We start from the raw sequence: 23,735 nt of genomic DNA on the forward strand, positions 1-23,735 counted from the left end.
AGCTATGGCTCAATTATATAAAAACATAACAAGAATTTATCCTACAAAAGGTTCTATCAAACTCTAGATAACAAATTAGCTATTCATAATAGTATGTAAAACTATGATACTAAAAGTCATAACCAACAATGAAAAATAGGAAGAGGAAGGAAAAACTCGTAGAAGAATTCTCCGCCTTGCTCCCAATGTGTTCTTGCCTCCAAGGGTGTTGTCTAACCCTAAAGCAGTGTCTCTCCGCCTCCTTAGGTCTAATTTGTGTCCAAAATATGTCCTCCTCTTGTTCTTGGCCGGCCTCATTTGTTTAATATAGGGTTTAGGACTTAAAATCCCATGTTTTTCACTTTAGTCCCTGAAATTTTTGCTTCCTGCCGCGGTCGCGGTGGAACCGCGGCCCATCATGCCCTCTAATTCTTCAGTTGTCCGCGAGTACACTTTGCCGCGGTTCTGCCGCGGTCGCGGTGGAACCGCGGTTTTTCACCCTGTTACGTTTGGAATTTGGAAAAATTTAAAGCATGAAAGTTGTAGCCCTTTGAGTTAGCTTTCCAACCATATATTGTGGAGCCCAAATGGAGTTCTGAGCAAAAAGTTATGTCTATTTTACTAGACAGTGCGCAATATGCCTCCTCAAGTCTTCGTTCGTACTTAATTATCAAATTTGACCCCCGAACACGATCCCGGCTTAATTCCTTGAGCTTTTACTCAGACTTCAAAGCTTCAAATCACTTAAATTCATTCCATAACATCTATATAGCTCGGAATCACACCTACAAGGCATAAAACACACAATTAGTGCAAAACACTAGCGATTAAAGCGCAAACTCAATTAAAGTGCAGTAAATTCGAGTGTAATAAGCGACTAAAATATGCAATTATAGCCTATCATCAAAAGTAGAGATGGGAAGGACTTCGCATTTGCGATGGTTTCTTCACATTGGCGAACCCCAGGTCGCAAATATGATATTAATCTCCTCAAGCCATAAGTTGCAACTGATCAAAATGGGAGTTAGACGGGATTTTTGTTCATTCTCTCAAATTTTCAAACTTAGAAACCCTAGAGGCGATTTTTCAAAGAACTCTTCTTCCCCAAATCATTGGTAAGTGATTCTAAACTAGTTTCTTTCAATCTTTCACTATTTTTCCTAAGATTTCAATCGAAAACCTTATTTTCATGGTGGAAATCGGGGATTTAGGTAGAATTAGGGATTTTTGTAAAATGGGGATTTACGCCTCAAAATTGAGGTCGGATTCCAAGATAAATTATATAACCGGGCTCGAGAGTGAATGACTAATCGGGTTTTGGTCCGAATTTTGGGTTTCGACCAAGCGGGCCCGGAAGTTGACTTTTGTTGATTTTTTCAATAATGACCTAAATTGAATCCTTTGCAACTGTGGGTAGTTCCTAAGGCATAATTTGGATCGTTTGGTTGGTAATTTTCTAGATTCTATTGGTTCGGAGGCTTGTTTGAAAAGCAAATCCGTGGTTGAGCTTTGAATTGATTCTTTTGAGCGAGGTAACTGTCGCGGTTAACCTTGACTTGAGAGATTATGAATTGTTTGTCTATTTGGTACATGTTTAGATATTCAGTACAACGTATATGTGAGGTGACGAATACTTATGCGTTGTTGTGAGGTTAAAGTATGCAGGTGAGACTTGTTCCTTGCAATTATTGCTTACTTTGATCATGTTATCCATGCTTAGACTAGTTATTTAAATTGGTCGTTCTTACCGTGTTTATGGGCTTCTGTGATAATGAGAATTGATTCAAAAGTTGAGATTGGTATTGTGGAACCGTTGTTGAAGTACGGCTTGTACTTGTTGATCTTATCTCCCTATTATTACTTGTTCATTATTATGTGGTAAGGGAGAGTATTAATGCACGAAGAGTGATGACGTGCCATATTGTGAGAGTTAATGCACGAAGGGTGATGCCGTGCCGTATCTATTGATCTGTACTGTGAGTGAGAGTAAAAGCACGAAGGGTGATGCCGTGCCATGTTATGAGAGTTAATGCACGAAGGGTGATGCCGTGCCATATCTATTGATCTGTACTATGAGTGAGAGTAAAAGCACGAAGGGTGATGCCGTGCATTATCAGTGTTTCATTATAAGGTTGAGAGTAAAAGTATGAAGGGCGATGCCGTGCATTATCATTGTTTCATTGTGAGGTTTAGAGTAAAAGCACGAAGGGTGATGCCGTGCAATTTTCTTCATTGTTTTTACTAGTTAGGGGCATATTGACCGTTCTGGTTATCATTTTCGCTTTATCTCTCGTATCATGTATCCTCTTTAGCATGTCCCCTCCCAATGGTCCATGTTTAGCTTTTATTTGTCGTTATCTGGTACATGTACTGTTATCTGCACAGGTTTATCATGTATGTGCCTTGTTATAGCCTCGTTAGTCGAGGTTAGGCTCGACACTTACGAGTACATGGGGTCGTTTGTACTCATACTACACTCTGCACTTCTTGTGCAGATTTTGGTACCGGCCCTAGCTGTTCGTGAGGCATAGCAGCTTGGACTTGCTTGTTGGAGACTCGAGGTAGATCTGTTGGCGTCCGCAACCTTGGAGTCCCTTTCTATTTTCCTATTTTACTGTTTCTTTTGATTCAGAACAGTTATATTTCTTTCAGACTCTTTTTTGTAGTAAATTCTAGAAGCTCATGAGTTGTGACTCTAGATCCGTATTGTAGTAGATATTGGGCATTTATCTTATTCCGCACTCAGCTTTAGTTCATTTTGGCTTAATCAACTTTATTTATTGAAATTGAATGAAAATTGACTTAACGGTTCTCTAACGTTGGCTTGCCTAACAAGTGAAATGTTAGGCGCTATCACGGTAGGTAGAAATTCCGGATCGTAACAAGTTGGTATCAGAGCACTTGGTTGCCTAGGTCTCACAGTTCACGAGCAGGCTTAGTAGAGTTTGGAGGATCGGTACGGCGACGTCTGTACTTATCTTCCAGAGGCTATGAAGTTTAGGAATAAATTTCCCTTCTATTCTTCTCTATCGTGCGATTTTGTTCTCTCATTGCTAATTAAACTCTTCTACTCTTGTTCTCTCGCAGATGGCGAGGACACGTAGTGCATCTTTAGCTGAGCAGCAGTCAGAGCCCCTAGTGGCAGCTCCTACGAGGGGCAGAGGTCGAGGTCGAGGCTGTGCGAGAGGACGAGGTAGGGGCAGAGCTCAGCCTAGAGCTCGAGCAGCAGCACCAGTAGTGGAGCATCAGGTGGAGTTTGATGAGGAGGTTCCAGCCCGGACTGTTCCGATTGGACCGGCTCAGGCCCCGGAGGGGTTCATCGCCACCCTAGTGCTTTAGGACGCTTTGGTCCGTTTTGTGGGCCTTATGGAGAGTGTGGCCCAGGCCGGTACATTTCCTATGGCACCAGCCATCTTTCAGGCTGGGGGAGGAGCACAGACTCCCGCTACTCACACTTTGGAGCAGATGACTCCCCAGTATCAGACTCCAGCAACCCAGCCAATTGGAGTAGTTCAGCCGGTTGTTGCGGCACAAGCCGGTAATGGACCAGCTATGTCTTTTGAGAGCTTATTGAGATTGGAAAAGTTTACCAAGCTCTTTCCAGTTCACTTTATTGGTACACCTTCTAAGGACCCACAGGATTATATTGACCGCTGCCATGAGGTGCTGCGGAACATGGGGATAGTTGAGATCAACGGGGTCAATTTTGTTGTGTTCCAGATGATGGGTTCCGCCAAGAGATGGTGGAAGGATTTTGTATTGACCGGACCACCTGGGTCGCCTGCTCTTACTTGGGACCAGTTCTCTTAGATATTTCTTGAGAAGTTCCTTCCTGTCACACTGAGAGAGGATTATCGCAGGCAGTTCGAGCGTCTCCAATAGGGCAATATGTCAGTCACCCAGTATAAGACCCGTTTTGTGGATGTGGCCCGTCACGTTATTCTCCTACTTCCTACCGAGAGAGGGGGGGTGAGGAGGTTTATTGAGGGACTTGCTCAGCTTATCAAGTTGCAGATGGCCAAGGAGACCGAGAGTGAGATTCCTTTTCAGACGACTGCTAATGTCGCCAGACGAGTCGATATGGTTCTAGCATAGGGGGGAGGTTAGGGGTCTGACAAGAGGCCTCGTCATTCTGGTGGGTTCAGTGGTGCATTATCTGGAGGCAGGGGTACTTTTAGTAGAGGCTATCCTCCCAGGTCGTTTCATTCAGCACTTCAGGCATCCCATGGTGTTTCAGGTAGTCGTGGCCCTCATATGCCTTATTCCGACCAGCTAGCCTACGGTGCACCAGCTCCTATTAGTGCACCTCTGCTCCAGAGCTTTTAGGGTGGTTACTCTGGTCGACTGGGTCAGTTTCAAGGTCAACAGTCACAGCAGCCGAGATCCTGTTATACTTGTGTGATCCGAGGCATATTGCTAGGTTTTACCCTCAGACATCGAGCAGTTCACTGTATCAAGGTTCTCATGCCATGGTCCCGATACCGGGTGATTCACCGACCGCCCAGCCAGCTAGATGTAGGGGTCAAATAGCTAGAGGTAGAGGTCAGGCTGTTAGAGGTGGAGGCCAGGCTGCTAGAGGTGGAGGACAGCCAGTTAGGGGCCATCCTAGAAATGTAGTTAAGAGTGGTGGGGCCCAACCCCGATGCTATGCTTTTTCATCTGACGCTGTTATCACAGGTACTGTTGCACTTTGCAGTAGAGATGCTTCAGTTCTATTTGATTCGGGTTCTACTTATTCCTACGTGTCATCTTATTTTGCTTCATATTAGGTTATGCCTCGTGATTCTTTGAGTGCTCCTGTGTATGTGTCCACACATGTGGGAGATGCTATTGTTGTAGATCGTGTTTATCATTCGTGTGTAGTTGCCATTGGGAGGCTTGAGACTAGTGTAGACCTTCTACTTATCGATACGATAGATTTTGATGTTATCTTGGGTATGGATTGGTTGTCACCTTATCATGCTATATTGGATTGTCACGCCAAGACGGTGACCTTATCCTTGTCGGGGTTGCCTCGGTTAGAGTGGAGAGGGTCTCCTGACCGTTCTACTAGTAGGGTTATCTCTTACATGAAGGCTTGGCATATGGTCGAGAAGGGGTATCTAGCTTATTTGGCTTATGTCCGTGATTCTAGTCCAGAGGGTCCTTCCATGGATGCAGTACCAGTTGTTCGTGAGTTTCCAGCGGTATTTCCTGCAGACCTGCCGGGGATGCCACCGATAGGGATATTGACTTCTGTGTTGATTTTGCTCCGAGCACTCGGTCTATTTCTATTCTGCCATACCGTATGGCCCCGCCAGAGTTGAAAGAATTGAAGGAGCGGTTGTAAGATTTGCTTGATAAGAGCTTCATTAGGCCTAATGGCTCGCCCTGGGGTGCGCCCGTGTTGTTTGTGAATAAGAAAGATAAATCGATGAGGATGTGCATAGATTACCAGCAATTGAACAAAGTCACTATCAAGAACAAGTATCCATTGTCGAGGATTGATGACTCATTTGATCAGCTTCAGGGTGCCAATGTGTTCTCGAAGATTAATTTGAGGTCTGGCTACTATCAGTTGAGGATTAGGTCATCTAATGTCCCTAAGACAGCTTTTCTGACTCGATATAGGCATTATGAGTTTTTGGTGATGTCATTTGGGCTGACAAATGCCCCAGCAACATTTATGGATTTAATGAACCAAGTGTTCAAGCCATATCTGGATTCCTTTGTGATTGTATTTATTGATGATATCTTGATCTACTCCGGCAGTCGAGAGGAGCATGAGAAGCATCTTCGGATTGTACTTTAGACTCTGAGAGACAGTCAGTTATATGCTAAGTTTTCAAAATACGAGTTTTGGTTAGACTCAGTCACTTTCTTGGGGCACGTTGTGTCCGCAGAGGGTATTCAGGTGGATCCTAAGAAGATTCAGGCAGTTCAGAACTGGCCTAGACCCACTTCAGCCACGAAGGTCCGGAGTTTCTTGGGATTGGTGGGTTATTATCGTCAGTTTGTGGAAGGGCTCTCATCTATAGCAGCCCCGTTGACCAGGTTGACCTAGAAGGGTGCCCCGTTCAGATGGTCGGACGAGTGTGAGGCGAACTTCCAGAAGCTTAAGACTGCTTTGACTACAGTGCCAGTGTTGGTGTTGCCCAGCGGTTCAGGATCTTATACGGTATATTGTGATGCATCTTGTATTGGACTTGGTGCGGTATTGATGCAGGATGACATAGTGATTGCATATGCATCGGGGCGGTTGAAGGTTCATGAGAAGAATTACCATGTTCATGACTTAGAGTTGGCAGCCATTATTCATGCGTTGAAGATTTGAGGCACTACCTTTACGGCGTCTCGTGTGAGGTATTCAAGGATCATCGAAGCTTGCAGTACTTGTTCAAACAAAAGGAGCTCAATTTGAGGCAGAGGATGTGGTTGGAGCTATTGAAAGACTATGATATCACTATCTTGTATCATCCCGGGAAGGCCAATGTGGTGGCCTATGCCTTGAGTAGAAAGTCAGCGAGTATGGGCAGCCTTGCGTACATTCCAGTCAGTGAAAGACCGCTTGCATTAGATGTTCAGGCTTTGGCCAATCAGTTCGTGAGGTTGGATGTTTCTGAGCCCAGTCGTGTTCTACCTTGTACAATCGCTCGGTCTTCATTGTTTGAGCGCATCAGGAAGCGGTAGTATGATGACCCTCATTTGCTTATCCTTAGGTACACAATGCGCCACGGTGATGCCAAGCAGGTCATGGTCGGAGATGATGGAGTTTTGAGGATACAGGGTCGTGTTTGTGTGCCTAATGTGGATGGACTTCGTGAGTTGATTCTTGAGGAGGCTCACAGTTTCTGATATTCTATTCATCCGGGTGCCGCCAAGATGTATTAGGATTTACGAAAGCACTATTGGCGAAGGAGGATGAAGAAGGATATAGTTGCATATGTAACTCGGTGTCTAAATTGTCAATAGGTAAGTATGAGCATCAGAGACCTGGTGGTTTGCTTCAGAAGTTAGAGATACCAGAGTGGAAGTGGGAGCGTATCACTATGTATTTTATTGTTGGACTCCCACAGACTCAGAAGAAGTTTGATGTAGTTTGGGTCATTGTGGACAGGCTGACCAAGTCAGTGCATTTCATTCCTATGGCAGTTACTTATTTTTCGGAGTGGTTGGCTGAGATTTACATCTGCGAGATTGTTCGTCTTCACGGTGTGCCCGTGTCTATCATTTCTGTCGAGGTACGCAGTTTAGCTCGCATTTCTAGAGGGCAGTACAGCGTGAGTTGGGCACACAGGTTGAGTTGAGCACAACATTTCATCCTCAGACAGACAGACAGTCCGAGCGCACTATTCAGATATTGGAGGATATGCTCCGCGCTTGTGTTATAGACTTCGGAGGTTCTTGGGATCAGTTCTTTCCACTTGCGTTGTATGCCTACGACAACATCTGCCAGTCGAGCAATCGGATGGCTCCCTATGAGGCATTATACGATAGGCGATGCCGATTGCTGGTTGGATGGTTCGAGCCGGGGGAGGCCCGGTTGTTGGGTACAGATTTGGTACAGGATGCTTTAGATAAGGTCAAGATTATCTAGGATTGACTTCGCACAGCTTAGTCCAGGCAAAAGAGTTATGTGGACTGTAGAATTTGTAATGTTGCATTCATGGTCGGAGAGAGAGTGTTGCTCCGGGTATCACCCATGAAGGGTGTGATGAAGAAGGGCAAGTTGAGCCCTAGGTATATCGGGCCTTTTGAGATTCTTCAGAGAGTGGGTGTGTTGGCTTACAAGCTCGCATAGCCACCTAGTTTATTATCGGTTCATCCGGATTTTCATGTGTCCATGCTCCGAAAGTATCACGGCGATCCATCCCACATGTTAGATTTCAGCTCTGTCCAGTTGGACAAGGATTTGAATTATGAGGAGGAGCCAGTGCTATCCTAGCCTGGTAGGTTCATTAGTTGAGGTCGAAGAGTTACCCTTCAATTCGAGTGGAGTGGAGAGGTCAGCCCGTCAAGGTAGCTACTTGAGAGTCCGAGTCGGACATGCGGAGTAGATATACCTACCTTTTTACCAGTCCAAGTACTTTTCTTCATCCGTTCGAGGACGAACAGTTGTTTTATAGGTGGAGAATATGATGACCCGATAGGTCATCTTATGTTTTAGAACCTAATTCTAAATTTTAAAGCCTTAATTACCTCATTCTAGCCCTCCTCGATATGCGTGCGTAGTCCGAGCGTGTTCCGGAAAGCTTTTATGTTAAAAACTAAGAAAATATGAAAATTTTGCCTTAAAATTTATTTGAGTTGACTTCGGTCAATATTTTGAGCAAATGGACCCAAATTCATGTTTTGACGGTCCCGGTGGGTCCCTATAGTAATTTGGGACTTGGGCGTATGCCCGGAATCGAATTCGGAAGTTCCTAGCCCGAGTTATCGCACTTTGTTGAAATTTGAAAGTTAATAGCTTAATGACTTTGAAATGTTTGACCAATGTTTGCCTTTTTGGATATCGGATCCGTATTTTGGTTTCGGAATCCGGTATAGGTCCAATACTATATTTATGACTTGCCTGTTGAATTTGGTGAGAAACGGAGTTGGTTTGACGTGATTCGGACGTTCAGTTGTTAATATAGCAATTCTAAAGTTTCTTGAAAATTTCATTTTATTTTGGTGTCCGATTCATAGTTCTAGGTGTTCTTTTGGCGATTTGATCGTGCAAGCAAGTTCATATGATGTTTTTAGACTTGTGTGCATAGTTGGTTTAGAGCCCCGAGGGCTCGGGTGAGTTTCAGATAGGCTACGGAGTGGTTTTGGACTTAGAAAAACTCAGTTGGTGTTCTTTAGTTTATGGTGCAGGTCTCAAACCTCGCATTTGCGAGGTCTGGCCTCGTATTTGTGATAAGGCAACAAACCTGTCAGTTTCGCATTTGCAACCAAAATTATCGCATTTGCGAAGAGACCCAGTTGTGCAATTGCGACCAGGCCCTCGCTTTTGCGATGGGGCTGGGGGAGGGGAGTTACTACGAATTTATGATTAACGGGTCATATTTGCGATCAGGCCAGTTCGCATTTGCGAACAATTCATCGCATTTGCGATGAAAGTAGAGATGAGAAGGACTTCGCATTTCCGATGGTTTCTTCGCATTTGCAAACCCCAGGTCGCAAATACGACATCTGCAACTGATCAAAATGGGTATTAGACGGGATTTTTATTCATTCTCTCAAATTTTCAAACTTAGAAACCCTAAAGGCGATTTTTCAAAGAACTCTTCTTCCCCAAACCATGTTATGAGAGTTAATGCACGAAGGGTGATACCGTGCCATATCTATTGATTTGTACTGTGAGTGAGAGTAAAAGCACGAAGAGTGATGCCGTGCCATATCTATTGATTTGTATTGTGAGTGAGAGTAAAAGCACGAAGGGTGATGCAGTGCATTATCATTGTTTCATTGTGAGGTTGAGAGTAAAAGTACGAAGGGCGATGCTGTGCATTATCATTGTTTCATTGTGAGGTTGAGAGTAAAAGCACGAAGGGTGATGCCGTGCAATTTTCTTCAGTATTTTTACTGGTGAAGTAAGGCTTGTACTTTGTGATCTTGTCTCCCTGTTATTACTTGTTTATTATTATGTGGTAAGGGAGAGTATTAATGCACGAAAGGTGATGCCGTGCCGTATGTGAGTGTTAATGCACGAAGGGTGATGCCTTTCCATATTGTGAGTGTTAATACACGAAGGGTGATGTCGTGCCATATCTATTGATTTGTACTGTGATTGAGAGTAAAAGCATAAAGGGTGATGTCGTGCCATGTTATGAGAGTTAATGCACGAAGGGTGATGCCGTGCCATATCTATTGATCTGTACTGTGAGTGAGAGTAAAATCACGAAGGGTGATGCCATGCATTATCATTGTTTCATTGTGAGGTTGAGAGTAAAAGCACGAAGGATGATGTCGTGCCATATTATGAGAGTTAATGCACGAAGGGTGATGTCGAGCCATATCTATTGATCTGTACTGTGAGTGAGAGTAAAAGCACGAAGGGTGATACCGTGCATTATCACTATTTCATTGTGAGGTTGAGAGTAAAAGCATGAAGAGTGATGCCGGGCATTATCATTGTTTCATTGTGAGGTTGAAAGTAAAAGCACGAAGGGTGATGTCGTGCATTATCATTGTTTCATTGTGAGGTCGAGAGTAAAAGCACGAAGGGTGATGCCGTGCATTATCATTGTTTCATTGTGAGGTTGAGAGTAAAAGCACGAAGGGTGATGTCGTGCAATTTTCTTCATTGTGCTTAATCGTTTTTACTGGTTACGGGCATATTGACCGTTCTGGTTATCATTTCTGCTATATCTCTCGTATCATGTATCCCCTTTAGCATGTCCCTTCCAATAGTCCATGTTTAGCTTTTATTTGTCGTTATCTTGTACATATACTGTTATCTGCATAGGTTTATCATGTAGGTGTCTTGTCATAGCCTCGTCACTACTTCGTCGAGGTTAGGCTCGGCACTTACGAGTACATGGGGTTGGTTGTACTCACACTACACTCTGCACTTCTTATGCAGATATTGGTACTGGCCCTAGCTGTTCGTGAGGCGTAGCAGCTTGGACTTTCTTGTTGGAGACTCGAGGTAGATCTGCTGGCGTCCGCAGACCTTGGAGTCCCCTTCTATTTTCCTATTTTACTGTTTCTTTTCATTCAGAACAGTTGTATTTCTTTCAGACTCTATTTTGTAGTAAATTCTATAAGCTCGTGAGTTGTGACTCCAGATCCGTATTGTAGTCGATATTGGGCATTTATGTTATTTCGTACTCAGCTTTAATTCATTTTGGCTTAATCGATTTTATTTATTGAAATTGAATGAAAATTGACTTACGGTTCTCTAATTTTGCTTTGCCTAGCAAGTAAAATGTTAGGCGCCATCACGAACCCGAAGATGAAAATTCCAGGTCGTGACACTTCAATTCCTGGGTTCGCCCCAATTCATATTATGTGCATACTGCATATGGCCTCTGATCTTTTCATACGGATTGAATGATACATAATATGAAGTAGAGAGAATAAAAGAAAGTAAAAGGCTGTAAAATAGCTACAACCCACTAAGTATAATGCACTAAATGGAAGAAAAAAGCAACCACACTTTTTTCTTCTTTATAGGCTCCTCTTCAGCTTTCTGTTGTTACTGTTATTATTATGGACATTGATAGCTTACCACAAAACTTGTGTTAAATCATTGCGAAAAAAAAAAAGTTAAAAAAAGAAAGACGAAAGAAAGAAAGACTATCCGTGCGTGCAAGAGAAGTTAGATATTCTTATAAGTAATTACTCAGTTATAATTTGTAATATTTGAATCAGAGAAGTCGTGTAAAATGACATAACTTAGATAATATGTACCGTTACTTAGCATTTATTTGGCATCTATATTGCTGTAGGTCAAGCCGTAGAGGATATCGCAAGACCATTTAAGGGCCTTAGCTGGCGATCCGGGTTGTTTTTCCTCTCAATGAGATGAAGCTTATCCCTTCCAGCTTGTGTTTCAATGACGGGTAAGGTGTTCAAGCTACCTGCACGCGTTTTTGTTACGAGTTTATCAGAGCTTAAGAATTTAGTTAGGGCTATTTGAGTTAATAAGGTAAAAAAGGTATACTAAGTACATTTTGATGGCTTATGTTGAAACTATTAACATATGCAACATTCAATCCCCAATTAGGAATGTTAATCCCTAGAAATAATCTCATATAACTAGCTTTGGATATATTTGACCAGAAGAAAATGATGCTATAAATTTTTTATGTGTTTTATTTAATAATTTCCATTATTATGTTTTTCCTATCTCCTAAAAGGGGCCAATAATAACATTATGGTTTTATGGACCACGGAACCAATTTCCATCATGTTGGGGACTAGTGAGGGAAATTGAGAAAACTAGATCCGATCTTTCATCACCGCTTGCTAGTGTAGGTACAATCAGACCTCTCTATAATAATCATCATTTATAACAAAAATTTACTATAACAGTCAAAGAATGCCGAAACAAATGAGGTTGTTATAGAGAAGTTTGGCTGATTAATTTCCAAATATATACACATATATATATATATAGAGGCTTTTTTCGTACAAAGTCCAATGCTTTCAAGTTATTAATCTCACTGGGCTAACATCTTAATAATGAAGTGGACTTCTAGAGAGCATCTTAACATTTAATGAGCTAGCCTATGACTTTACTGGGCTAACATTTACAAAGAAACTTTTACACAAATAGCTGGTCATATTCATTATTTATTAGTTTTAGTTGGTATAAATAGATTATATTCATTATATACATGTATACATGAATTATACATCTACCGGTTATTTTTAGTTTAATGATTTGATGAACGACTATTTCGATTAATTCTTCTTTAACAAAGTTGACTGCAAGTCAAATATATCTATGTATGTTGGTAAAAATAACATTCATTGGCCATTTTTTGGCTATAATTTTGTAAAAATGGCCACCGTCATGGAGTTTCAAGTTCCATAGATGAAACTTCACCACGATGATAGTTTTAGGGAAAATGATACTGTATTGCTCTCAAAATAATAGCCAAATATATATATATTTTTTGTATATATAAATATTTTGTATGTTATATACAAATTTTATACACTTTTTCGCCTATTGAATATAAATAGTTTCTGCCGCGGGCTAGAAGTGTACCCGATAGTTTTACATGAAATTCGGAAGGAATTTTTACCTCATATAGCAAAGGTTAACACCTTATTTATTTTAAATAAACCATTTAATAAAATTATATTCTATAGATACCTTTTAAGGTTTATAGCAAAATATTTAATTTTGGTTACCTCCTAGCCCTAAGCCACTAAATACGCTATTCAGTTACACTATTTTCTTTCTCTCTCTACTTTGATACATCCCATTCTCTTCCCCCATTCCCTGAAAACACGATGCTCAATCTCAAAATTCCTCTCACCCACACTATTTTCTTTTCATTCCGATCAATTCTTGCACCGAATTGAATATGTTGGGTAGCAACGGACCTCAGGCTTCCTGATCGAGTCTTCCCCAGGCAAATCCATTCGCAATCCATCAGAACTCAATTATGAGTCTTTAGCGTCGTTAAGCAATGAATCAATTTCGAAAATTCTGGATTCGATTGCAACGATTGGGTGCTTTGAGGTAGGTAACCATGAAATTTCAGGGGATCTCATCAAATCAGTCTTGTCCGTCGGTGACGGAGTCTTTGGGATTTCATTGGAGGGAATTCAATCTGACCACCGACAAAATATAAAGCCTTGGATACAATGGCCGATGGAGCAGCGGCGACGGAACAATGGGGTGGACGGCCGAGATTGAATCTGTTGGGTAGCAGGTAATGAAAAAAGGTGTCGCGTGTTGTAACTTCAAATCTCAAAGGTGTCGCGTGTTGTACCTTCAAACGTTGCTACGGCGGATTCGCCGGAAATTAGGGTTTGTTCTTGAACAAAGACGACGGAGTTTGGGGCTGAGCAACTTGATTTTCTGTTAATATATTTCAATGCATTTTCATTGTATTCATTGTCTTTTTTTTCATTGTAATTCAATGTATCTCGTTGTATTCCATGTATTTCATTGTATTCACCGTCTTTTTTTTCATTGTATTTCAATGTATCCTGCTGTATTCTATGTTTTTCATTGTATTCACTGTCTCGCTATATGCCATGAATGTATTCATATATTTTTTTTAATTAATATAATTTATGTATTCAGATGTATTATATAATTTCTCTGAAGATTGCTATGTTTTTGGAGTATTTTTCAGTTGAGAATCTTTTTTATAACTGAAAATATAATTTTTGTGTGTTATATTTGAGTTTGTTGAGTTATATTAGGAGTCTATTATGTTAATTGATTCACTTTCCGTTTTAAAAACAGTGTAATTCCCTATTTCACGCCGTGAATACAATCGAATACAGTCGAATACAATAATCTGTCCAGCTGTAATCCCATGTTTCACTCCATGAATACAGTCGAATACACTCGAATACAACAACTGATTAGCCGGACTTCCCTGATTCACGCCTTTTTTTGCTACTGTATTCATGAATACAATAGCTTAAATGCATCAAATACATCTTACAACCACAGAAAAGGTATCTATAATCCGTAATATAGCAAATGATATCTATAGATGGCTAATTACTACTAAAGATAGTGCTTTATGAAAATTTCCCAATTCGGAACTCTATAACAAAGGCTGAAAAGTGATATTATGGGCCTACATTTTCGTCAACTTGGTCCGAAATCAAGTAGTCTATTTCGACTTTTTAATAGAAAAATTGTGCATGTTTGGTGTAATTTAGCTATTTTTAAGAGAAAAAATATAAAGATTCACTCATCTGAAAAATCTAAGTCACTTACCATATGAAGTTTAAACGAACTTTCAAAACTCTAGAGAGCAAGAAAGGACAAGAGGAGCAAATATGAACCAATTTAAAATAAATAAAAATGTCAAATGGAATAGATCTTTTCCTACCTCCAATCTTGGATCCAGATCGCTACAAGTATAAATAAAGTTCACAAAACATTGTTAAATTCAAAAAAAGAAAAAAATAAAAAAAAAGGATAGCTAGATATTTTATAGACAAATATATTCCTTAAAACAAGACAATGCCATGCACATGATTTGCAAGTATTTTACAACTATGTGAAACAAGTTTATATATTTATTTTTCCCACTAATTAATTCATTATACTTACTAAAATAATTTAATTACTAGTTCTTTTTCATTTTGTTTCCATTGATTTCTCCGATACATGTGCAACTAGATTTGAGGAAGATCAAATATTTTCTTGATAAAATCTCCCAATATAACTAATTTGCTTCATTGATCTGATTACCAACGTTATCAACATATGATTTGCTACCTATTCATAATGAATCACTCTTGATATAATTATAATCTTTTGAAAACTATAATCTTGCATGCAGCGGCGGATCTAGTAAAAAGGTTACAGGTCTATGTGAACCTGGTAAATTTTTGTAGATCCTATATTTGTACTAAAATATTTAAAGTATAAGAATATTTAGCTTGGAACTAAATTCGTTGGTCCAGTTATTATATATATTAACTTGAGACCGTTGTAAGAACCCATAAGCTTAAAATTCTGGATCCACTTGTGCTTGCGAGGGGCCATTTTAATTGACAACACAAAACCACATTCCCATTACCTTCTGTCTCGAGATCTAGAATTCTTATTCTTTTACAATATAAATATGTCTGATTTTTACCATTAAGAAATGTAGTGGGATGAATAAAGGGATTTTTATCTTGTTATACTATATTAGAAACTTATTTATCTATGTTCTCTATGTTGTGAAGTTTTTAATAACTATTTAGGTTTTTCTTACAAATTGTATATATTGCTTCTTAAAAGACCACCACTCCATTATTAGTGCATTCAATTAAGGGATTCAATTATATCCTTTCCTTTTTTTTCCCTCTCCTCTTCTCTCTCCTTTTTTACATCAAAATCCTTAATCTACGCCCAAAATCTCCATCTTCTCTCTTCCCACCATTACCGATAACTTTATATTATTAAAAAATATTCTGAAATTTTATGATAATTGTAGGATAACTGTATCATAATTGTATTTGAATTGTATCAGATACATAAATGCTTAAAACATACATGTATCATGCTTGTATGACAATTGTATCTAACTTGTATCTGGTATATTAATACCCAAAATAATACCTGACACAATACTAATAAATTAATATACATATCATACTTGTGATACAAATTGTGAAATTTGTCATGAACGCACAACTGCTCGTAACAATATATAATGAATAAACAATAATCATACATTTGTAATACAATTCGTGCAACAATTATGATACATATACAATTATAATACAATCACGATACATTTTTGAAAAATTGTGACACAATTATGATCTTCATCTTTTTCAAGTTTCAATCACAATTCTACACTAAAAATTTCATATAATCATATTATAATTGTATTAGTATTGTATCGAGTATTATTTTGGGTATTGATATATTATATACAAGTCACATACAATTAAGATTTTAGAAAGAAAGAAAACAAGATTCAAAACTTACCCACAACTTGATTCTAGAGCAATATTTTCGAATTTCGTCTGCATTATATCAATAATTTTTTTTTAGAGATTTTGGGTGATTAGTAAGAAAGAGAGAAATTGAATTTCAAAAGCTTTGGAAGAGCAAAAAAATATGTAGTTTTGGGTGGGGTGGGGGGATAACAATGGGTAAGCAAGATTTTGGGTAAGTAAGATTTTGGATAAAAGTGGGTAAACGAAATTTCTTACTGTGGGTAACAATAATTTTGGATAATTGTTAAGAAAGAGAGAAGTTGATTTTGTAATCCTTTGGAAAAGGAAAGAATCTTAAATGTATGGGGAATTATTGGAAATGGGGGTTGGGTGTCATGTAACTGATAGGCTAGATTTAAGGGATCTTGAATTTTTTCTTTTCTTTGATTTTGTATAGAACTAGTAAATATAGATATACAAAGTAATTAATAAAGAACCTAAATAAATATGGTAAATAGGTTTCTATTATAGTATAGCTAGGTAAAAACCACATGAATAAATCTCTCAATCCTAAACCAAAGATCCCGTTGAGCTGAAAAAAACTCCAAGAGAGTGCTTCCCCTAGACTGGGCCCGATATTATTCGTTGCGAACCCAAATAAGTTGTGCTAGTAAATTTCGAATACCGGATAAATAAAGAAAAAACTAAATAAGTATGTTGGTTTTGAAGCATAATGTATGTCTATCTGCGGCTGTTTCTCGTATTAAAATCCTACAAGATTTTTTTTGCAAGAGAATAAACAAATAAATAAAAATAATTACGAGTTGGACATATGAAATGTTTCAAATCTTTTTATTACTATTACGAGTGAGGAATATATGGGATTCGATCCCTCACCACATGTGAAGGATGAGGAGCTCACACCACGTAAATTACCTTTTAACCCAGGACATACAGGATTGCGACTCATTGTTTGACCGAAATTAATCCACTCAACTTTGATCATGTATTTTCGGGCTAGTTATAACCCAAATGGTTTATCAGCCGACTCATTTTAACCCGCCCAAATATGATCCAAACCGCTCATTTTACACCACAATGTAGCTACCTAGGATTCACAAATGTGTTCTACCACAAGCTAAAGAATTCTCGTAGGACAGCAAGATTTCCTTGAAAAACACCTTCTTTTATATATATATATCCCAAGAAAACAACCCTAAACCTTACTATACTAAAACCCTAGACCTATAACCCTACAATTCTAATTATTTTAAAAAAAATTAAAATGTTTGGAAACAGTGGGTTGCAGCCATGAAAATATATGCTCCATTTCGAGGCGACACGAGCACTTTCCCGGCGTTTTCTCCCACCAATTCTCCTCTATACTTTCAATTCATGAATTCTTGTGTTAATTTAGTAGGTTTCCCTTCCAAGATTGCCCTTCCTTGTCTACCTCAATTTAGTTAATACTAATATTACCTATTTTTCTTCCAACTGGCAACCATGACTAAGTTTACTGCTCCCTCCGGTCCAAAAGTGATTTTTTGGATGTTTTCACACAAATTAAAAAATCCACCTTTTAGCATTAATTAGCAATGGAATTGACCATATTAACCTTTACTATCTCACATAAACACTCCTAACACATATTCCAACACCATTTACTTCAAGGACAATGTAGGAAAAAAATAATTAATTCATTCTTGAAATCTGGAAAAATCACTTATTTTGGACCACAAGAAAAAGGCAAAAAAATCACTTATTTTGGACCGGAGAGAGTAATTTATAATTTTTAAGTTGTTCATGCAGAGACGGATCGAGAATTTGAATGTGGTGGAGGTACATGAACGGATTGCTCACCCAATGTCCCATCAGACTTTTAATCTTAAGGGTTATGTTTTATATAAAAATAGATGATCGTTTTAACATATGTATACATATATATCCAGAATTTTTACTGAGTTTAATAGCGTCCGATAACCCCTCTTGTCTCTATACATAAGTCTGCCTCTAATTGTATGAAGTGCTTTCCCCTTAGATAATATCTAATGTTAATCTGAGTTGGTTGGATAAGTGGTTTCTAGACACTAACAAGATGATTATAATGAAAAAGATCATTAGTTTAAATTTTTGAAATAATTGAAAACCTTTAGACGTACACATGATAAGTTGTTTCATTTGTATTTCTAAGTCGTTTGATTCATGATATTATTAAATTTTTATACAGTTATATGAAATACTAGCTAATTAGCTTGATATATATCATATTTACAAGACTATCAGACGTGCAATCTGACATAAATTCTTGACTTGTGTGACAATCATCCAAATATTTTTCTTATAATAGGTGGTGGTATAATTTGAAACGAAATATGTATGCCTTTTCTGGTACAATGTTGAATTGCAAGTGTCACCAATGTCAATTTCAATAGCATTACTTCACGAAATATACTTGTAAATTACGAATAGTTTTAATCCAAACCCTAAATTAAATCCTCATATATGGGGTTTTAATCAAGAAAAAAAGACACGAACAATTATAGCAGCAATCCAAATATACATGGTAATCAGTAATCACAACCAAACCATGCAATAAACACAAGGAAATCAATACCGGTGCTTTTGTCAAAAATTAGTTAGAAAAGAAACCTGTAATTAAGATATGCATAATTAATTTTGCCAGTTGATGAGTTGGAAACATAAAAACACAATTTAAGATTGATGGGATTATAAGTTCATCTTCCGATCCAATAAAGTTGAATTGAAAGCTGATCCGTTTACTATCGATGTTTTGGTTTCTAGAAAAAAAAAAACATAAACATTTAAAAGTGGAAAAAAAAAAAAAAACTATGGTGCATAAAGCATTTCACATTCACGCTAAGTTCAAAAGAGTGTAAAAAAAGTGTCTCTTTTCGTCTTCTTGAGCCGAGAGTCTTTCGAAAACAGGCTCTCTATTCCCTCGGGGTAAGGTTTGCGTACTCGCTACCCTCTCCATATCCCACTTGTGTGATTTCACCGGGTGGTTGTTGACTTGTTGTTGTTGTTGCTAATTTCAAAAAAGTGTCACACTCCTATACTGATGTAGGCAATCTACCCTAACACAAGTGTCAGGAAATAATTTCACATATGACTCGAACCTTAACTTGGTCACACTTTACTGTTGCTCCAAGATTTGCTTCGTGAATGCGGTTAAAAACAAGTCTAGCCTGATCTAATTTTAGCTATTTTATTTCTCTATTATGTGAAGAACTTTGCTTTGGTTCCACCATATAGTGATCGAATATTATGATAAAATGGAAAAATAATACTCCATTGAAATAGCTAGTCCAAATTAATTTCCGTTTCTTCTGTCCCTCAATTCTTTTTTAATAACCAATTCGGGGTTATTTATTTACTCGTGTCGATGTACAAAAATCAAACTAGCTAGAAAACCAGTGTTATCACTATACATGAGTATGATAATAGAATCGACTTGCATGGTCTTAATACAAGAAAAAGTCTTGAAAAAAATAATTAATAAAGCTTCTTTTTAACAAAATGCGTTACTTTGTTAAGCTATATTGTAATGTCACATGATTTGCACGTGACTAGTTAGTTTGTTTGTTGAGATGTTAAGTTGATTAGTTAGATAGCTAATGGTAGTTATAGATGTTAATGTAAGTTAAAGGGTGGATTAGTCTTTTTACACTTTACCAGTTTTTCTTTTAGCTCCTTCTGTATATAACGACATAGTGTATTCAATAGAGCAGTGGCTTGAACATTTCACTCAAGCACCGACTTTCTTCTTCACATTTCTTCTAGATTCTTCCACCATTAGAGTTCCTTGTAGATCTCTGTATTTGAGCATGGTATCAGAGCTGCGGATCTAAATCAAGTCACGCTAGATCTCTGAAGTCATTTTTCTGCTTCGTCATTGTTTAATGGAAATTCATTGAAACTTGTTGGTTTTCAGTAATGCCAGAGTCAGATTGTAACAATACCGGTGAATTGTAACAATTGACCACAATCATCCACTGTACATTGGACCTTCCGATAATCCTAGCTCACTCATAATACCGGTGAAGCTCACAGGCTCTGAGAATTATGGGCTTTGGAGCAGATCTATGAGAATATCACTCTTAGGGAAGAAGAAATTAGGCTTCATTAATGGTAGATGCAGCAGAAATGCGTATGAAGGAGAGCTTGTTGAACAGTGGGAGACATGCAATGCCATTGTTCTCTCATGGATTGTGAATAATGTGGCACCGGAGCTTCTAGGTGGAGTTGTATATGCGTCTGATGCATATCAGGTATGGGAAGATCTGCGAGAGAAATTTAACAAGGTAAATCGTGTTAGGATTTTTCAGTTGCACCGTGAAATTGCTACATTATCTCAAGGAACAAATTCTGTTTCAGTGTATTTTTCAAAATTGAAGGAATTATGGCATGAGTATGATGTTTTGGTTCCATTTCCTAATTGCTGTGAAAAGTCGAAAGAACATGCAGAAAATTTACATTAACATAGAGTTAAGCAATTTCTATCTGGTTTGAATGAGTCATATGACCAAGCTAGGAGACAAATTTTAATGAAAACAAATGCACCTAGTCTAAATCAAGCCTATGCTATGATTATTCAAGATGAGAGTCAACAGAAAATTAGGGTGAATGATGTAACTTCTGATAAGATAGAGCCTTTAGCTATGCAAACAGGATGAGGAAGAGGTAGGAGAAAATACCTACAATGTGATTTTTGTCATCTTAAGGGCATACTAAAGAAAATTGTTATAAGATTGTTGGTTATCCTGCTGATTATGCTCCTAGAAGGAGATATGGTGAAGGACCAAGGGCTCAAGTGAATGGCAACAGAACTCAGGCACTGGAAATCAAAACGTTTGGAATGGGAATGGTAAATCTTGATAGAACAATCCTAATGTTGGTAATCAAGGTGGAAATGATGGTAATGCTGGTAAACCAGGTGGATGGAGAAGAGAACCTATGGCTAAGATTAACAATGCAGATGTGAGTCATTTTGTATGCGGATATGAGTGATGGCCCTTCTGGAGCTGCTGAGCACAAGGGATATCACTACTTCACAAATGACCAGTACAATCAGATTCTAAATCTGTTGAACAAGGAATCACATCCTGAGTCAAGCATAGCAAACATGGCAGGTCCAGGAACAAGTGCAGGAACAGGTCCAGGAACAAGTGCAGGAGCAGCTGAGGTTAAATGTATGATGAGCAATTTAACACAAAAATCACAGGAGAAGGAATGGGTTGTAGATTCAGGTGCTACTCATCACATCACCTCTGATTTAGAGCTATTATCAGATGTTAAATGCACAAAGAAAACTGATAAAGATAAAGTACATCTTCCAACTGGAGAGCAAGCTGATATTACTCATATTGGTAGTGCAATTCTATTATACAAGAGAGAGATCAAAGATGTGCTTTATGTTCCTAATTTCATGTTTAACTTGCTCTCAGTGGCAAAGTTGACAAGGAGCTAAAATGTAATGCAAATTTCTTTCCTGATTTCTGTGTATTTCAGGATCTTTGGAATGGCAAGGTGAAGGGGATTGGTAAAGAAAGAGGATCCTTTTATGTACACAGAGGTTTAGCTAACAGAATAAATGCACTCAATGCTGTGAGCAGGACAAGCAGAGATTCAAGTGAAATTTGGCATAATAGGCTAGGTCATCCATCTACATCAATAATGAGACATGTAGTAGGCTTAAACAATAAAAATAATGAGATGTTACATGAAAATTGTTTGATATGTCCACTAGCAAAGCAGACTAGGTTGAAGTTTCCAATAAGCAAGTTTAGATCAGCAGTAGCATTTCATCTTGTACACATTGACTTATGGGGACCCTATAAGATTGCTACATTTGATAAGAAACAATATTTCCTAACAATTGTGGATGATTACTCTAGATATACATGGGTGTTCTTTTTGTAGTTAAAATCTGAAGCAATAGTGGCAATAAGACAGTTCATTTGCATGGTTCAAAATCAGTTTGGTATTGTGATCAAGGTAATAAGATCATATAATGGATCTGAATTCTTCAATGCACAATGTTTTGAGTTATTAACAGGCTTGGCATAATTCATCAAAGCAGCTGCCCTTACACTCCACAACAGAATGGCATAGTGGAGAGCGACACAGATATATACTTGACACTGCAAGGGCTTTGAAGTTTCAGGGTTCAATTCCAACCAGATACTGGGGAATGTGTGTTAAGACAGCAATATATTTGATCAACAGGTTGCCATCAAGTATTCTGGGGGGCAAAACTCCATATGAGTTGTTGTACCACAAGAATGCTAATATATCACATCTAAGGACTATAGGTTGTTTGTGCTATGCAACAAATCTAGTCAAAACAGATAAGTTTGCAGAGAGAGCCAAGGCAGCCATTCTCATGGGGTACTCTGAGACACAGAAGGGTTACATGCTGCTTGATTTGGCCACAAAGCAGTTCTTTACAAGTAGGGATGTCATATTCAAGGAATCAGAATTTCCTTTCTCTAAGAAGGATGAGAACAGATCACATGATTCACAGGAGCACATGGCTCAGTGAACACTACAAATCTCACATTTACACATACAGTCAGGAGTCAACACATATAATATCCCAACAACAAGAGAGATAAGCCTACAAGACAATGAGAGAAGTGAATTGCAAGGGAATCTACCAACTCTACAGGAGACAGACAGGGATGATATGCAGGAAGCGTCTCAAAATATGCACAATATGGATGTTGTTCATGCAGACACACATAGTGATAAACATCATGAAGGTGCAGAGACTTTAGTGAACAGGCAAGAAGATGCTGATGAAGGGATCTTAAGACCAAACAGAAGGTCTACAAGGCAGGTTAAGGAGCCAATATGGATGAAAGATTATGTCACAACAAATAAGACAACTGATAACTAGGGATTATGATGCATTTTACACTCTTTCTTGCTTAAGTTTTGATTAGAAATGTGTACAAAATAGTCCGAAAGGCTCACAAGTTGTGCTTGATTGCAGGTTTGATCATCAAGGTGACAAGGTGTCAAAAACCAGCTCAAAAAGGAGTGAAACTTGCACAAGTACCAAGACAAGACCAAGCTCAGTCAAACAGGGCCAGTGCGGCTGCACACCATTCTGTCCGGTCCGCAAGAATGAAGTTTAGAGACTATGTTTTTCAGGACATCAGGCAATGTGGCCGTAAAGAGTTTTGTGCGGTCCGCATTGGGTTCATTGCCGCCGCACTCGATTTCGTGCGGTCTGCAGAGCCGAGGTTCAGAGGGATGACAATTGGAGAATTATGCCCAATGCAGTCCCCGATCCATTTTGTGCGGACCGCAGTAGAAGCCACCGCGACCGCGGTGCATTTTGTGCGGTCCGCGGTGGCCAAATTTTAGATTGCAGAAAAGTCAAGCCAAGAGCCTTAATGAAGCTGCACTCGATTTTGTGCGGTCCGCACTAGCCCCGCTGGGGTATTTTTGTCCAGAATTTTTAGCCTGGTATAAATAGTTTCTTTTCCCATTTTTAGGTCATCAGTTAGAATATACAGCTGAGTTGCGCTCGTGAATAGTGCTTTTCTTGCCATTTGGAGTAATTTTACAATAGTTTTACCATTGAATCTTCAAGTTTTAATTAGTAATTTAATTTTATTGGTTTATCTTCATCTATTTCTTTGTTTTTCTCTATTATCATGAGTATCTAGACCCATCAG

General features: G+C 38.7%; 1 protein-coding gene across 1 annotated transcript; it reads left to right on the plus strand.

Annotated features, from left to right (window-relative positions):
* Positions 1–21,049: 21,049 nt before the first annotated feature.
* On the plus strand, positions 21,050–22,591 carry LOC109217444. Its single transcript, XM_019381697.1, has 4 exons — positions 21,050–21,454; positions 21,559–21,654; positions 21,970–22,044; positions 22,106–22,591. The coding sequence occupies exons 1-4, from the start codon at positions 21,050–21,052 to the stop codon at positions 22,589–22,591; spliced, it is 1,062 nt and encodes a 353-aa protein (XP_019237242.1).
* Positions 22,592–23,735: the final 1,144 nt, after the last annotated feature.

Source organism: Nicotiana attenuata, unplaced genomic scaffold, assembly GCF_001879085.1.
Source record: "Nicotiana attenuata strain UT unplaced genomic scaffold, NIATTr2, whole genome shotgun sequence".
Taxonomy (NCBI): Eukaryota; Viridiplantae; Streptophyta; class Magnoliopsida; order Solanales; family Solanaceae; genus Nicotiana; species Nicotiana attenuata.